The sequence below is a fragment of the Pyrus communis genome, chromosome 3 (genome assembly GCF_041283825.1).
Source record: "Pyrus communis isolate YQ-2024b chromosome 3, ASM4128382v1, whole genome shotgun sequence".
In the NCBI taxonomy this organism is placed as follows: Eukaryota; Viridiplantae; Streptophyta; class Magnoliopsida; order Rosales; family Rosaceae; genus Pyrus; species Pyrus communis.
In genome coordinates this window covers 24,100,286-24,101,830 of record NC_142567.1, presented here as the reverse complement: position 1 = coordinate 24,101,830, position 1,545 = coordinate 24,100,286, and the positions used below count along the sequence as shown (strand labels likewise).

At 34.8% G+C, this 1,545-nt stretch overlaps 1 protein-coding gene across 1 annotated transcript; it reads right to left on the bottom strand.

Annotated features, from left to right (window-relative positions):
• Window positions 1-386: 386 nt before the first annotated feature.
• On the bottom strand, window positions 387-1,314 carry LOC137716107 (metallothionein-like protein type 2). The gene is made up of 3 exons (XM_068455502.2): window positions 1,157-1,314; window positions 889-969; window positions 387-725 (listed from the first exon to the last, which is right to left on the bottom strand). The coding sequence occupies exons 1-3, from the start codon at window positions 1,207-1,209 to the stop codon at window positions 632-634; spliced, it is 228 nt and encodes a 75-aa protein (XP_068311603.1). The 5' UTR covers window positions 1,210-1,314; the 3' UTR covers window positions 387-631.
• Between the last annotated feature and the right edge of the window lie 231 nt (window positions 1,315-1,545).

Below are 1,545 nucleotides of genomic sequence, written 5' to 3'. Positions count from 1 at the left end.
GATATGTTATATATGCGGATACTTGGTGCCGTTACGTGTCGATCCTAGACGTATGATGGGATCGGGGCGTGACAAGGTGGGGATTTTTAGAACATTGCATATTATTAATCACACTGTAAATATCATCTCTGCCAAAAACAGAATTAAAACTAAGATCGTTTAGTCAATCTATTCTAGTAAATACGTAGACGGCTTGTAATGTTTTTACCAATTCTGGTTCCCTTAGAAAAAGTAAGAAGATAGGAACAAGACCATTACTACTGCCCTAATAGTTAGTGGCTTGTTACTTGTAAAATAATGGAGCAAAGGCAACTCAAAGGAGCTCTCAATTGTTCATGTCCACTACAATTTTATCTTTCATTTCCAAATCCAAACACACATCAAAGTAAAAAGCTGAACGAACACATAAATTAAGCAAGATGTAACATAAAAATAATTAACGTTACCACAAGACACAAAGCAAATCCCAAAACCCTAGCTCGCTAGCAAGCTAGGAGATTCATGGATTTGCAAATCCCATGGCTAATCTTATTTTACAGTAAGTTCTAAAACCAAGCTTTTACAGTCTTCTTCTTATTTATAGAGACCATCACAGCTTTCTTCTTTGAGTCTGGATCTTGGCTTGCTTCGATCATTTATGGCAGCCACATGAGTTGCAGCTGCAGCTTGAGCCACACTTGCAGTCATTCTCTGCTCCATAGCTCATCTCAGACCCCTCAGAGAACCTGCAATAATAATAGTAATAATAATAATATGGTCAATTTTGTTTCTTAATTAGAGAGAGATTATTAGCACTCCTGAAAAGTCATTATGCAATCTTTGGAGAGTATTTTTACCTTATATTTAATTAACCAAGGTTAAGACATCAGTTTCCTTATACAAACTTACATTTTCACAGGTGCAACTCCAGCAATGATAGTTTCAGTGGAAGTGGTCTCTGAGTAGCTCAAGTCAGGGTACATGCCACACCTACACGTATATACATATATAAAGAGAACATTATTATCAGGAAAAATAACTAAGCAAAGTAATCAGTTCATAGTTAAGAATATAATTAGGAATTATGGAGAATGATTATATATATATATATATATATATATATATATATATATATATATATATATATATATACTGGTTAGGGGAATAGAAGATTTACTTGCAGCCACTGCCGCACTTGCAGTCACTGCCACAGCTACAATTGCAAGACATTTTCTTTAAAAGTTGGTATAAGGATAAGGAGAAGATTGTTGTAGTGCTGGGAATTGAATTCACTCGAAGCCTGGGATGAGTTTCTTGTGAGGGTCTCAACTGCTATTTATAGTGCAAGTGAAGGCTGAAGCAGTTGAAATCCACAGTACACGTGGATCAATCCTGGATATCTATGCGAAATTATTAAAGTTTATAGAGATCACTTGCCCTCACCAACAATCCACAATGCGTTAAGTTTTTCTTAAATGCCGAGATTTTATGTTACTAATATTTAAATGGTAACATGTTTATACTTTAGAGCAATTTAATTGATTATCAAACACTATCTAAACTTAA

Excerpts from the sequence above, each read along its gene's own strand:
- LOC137716107 (XM_068455502.2), bottom strand. The coding sequence starts at position 1,209 with ATGTCTTGCAATTGTAGCTGTGGCAGTGACTGCAAGTGCGGCAGTGGC. Across the intron at positions 970-1,156 it reads AAGTGCGGCAGTGGCTGCAA|GTGTGGCATGTACCCTGACT; the intron begins GTAAATCTTCTA and ends ATATACGTGTAG. Across the intron at positions 726-888 it reads GGAGTTGCACCTGTGAAAAT|GTTCTCTGAGGGGTCTGAGA; the intron begins GTAAGTTTGTAT and ends TTATTATTGCAG.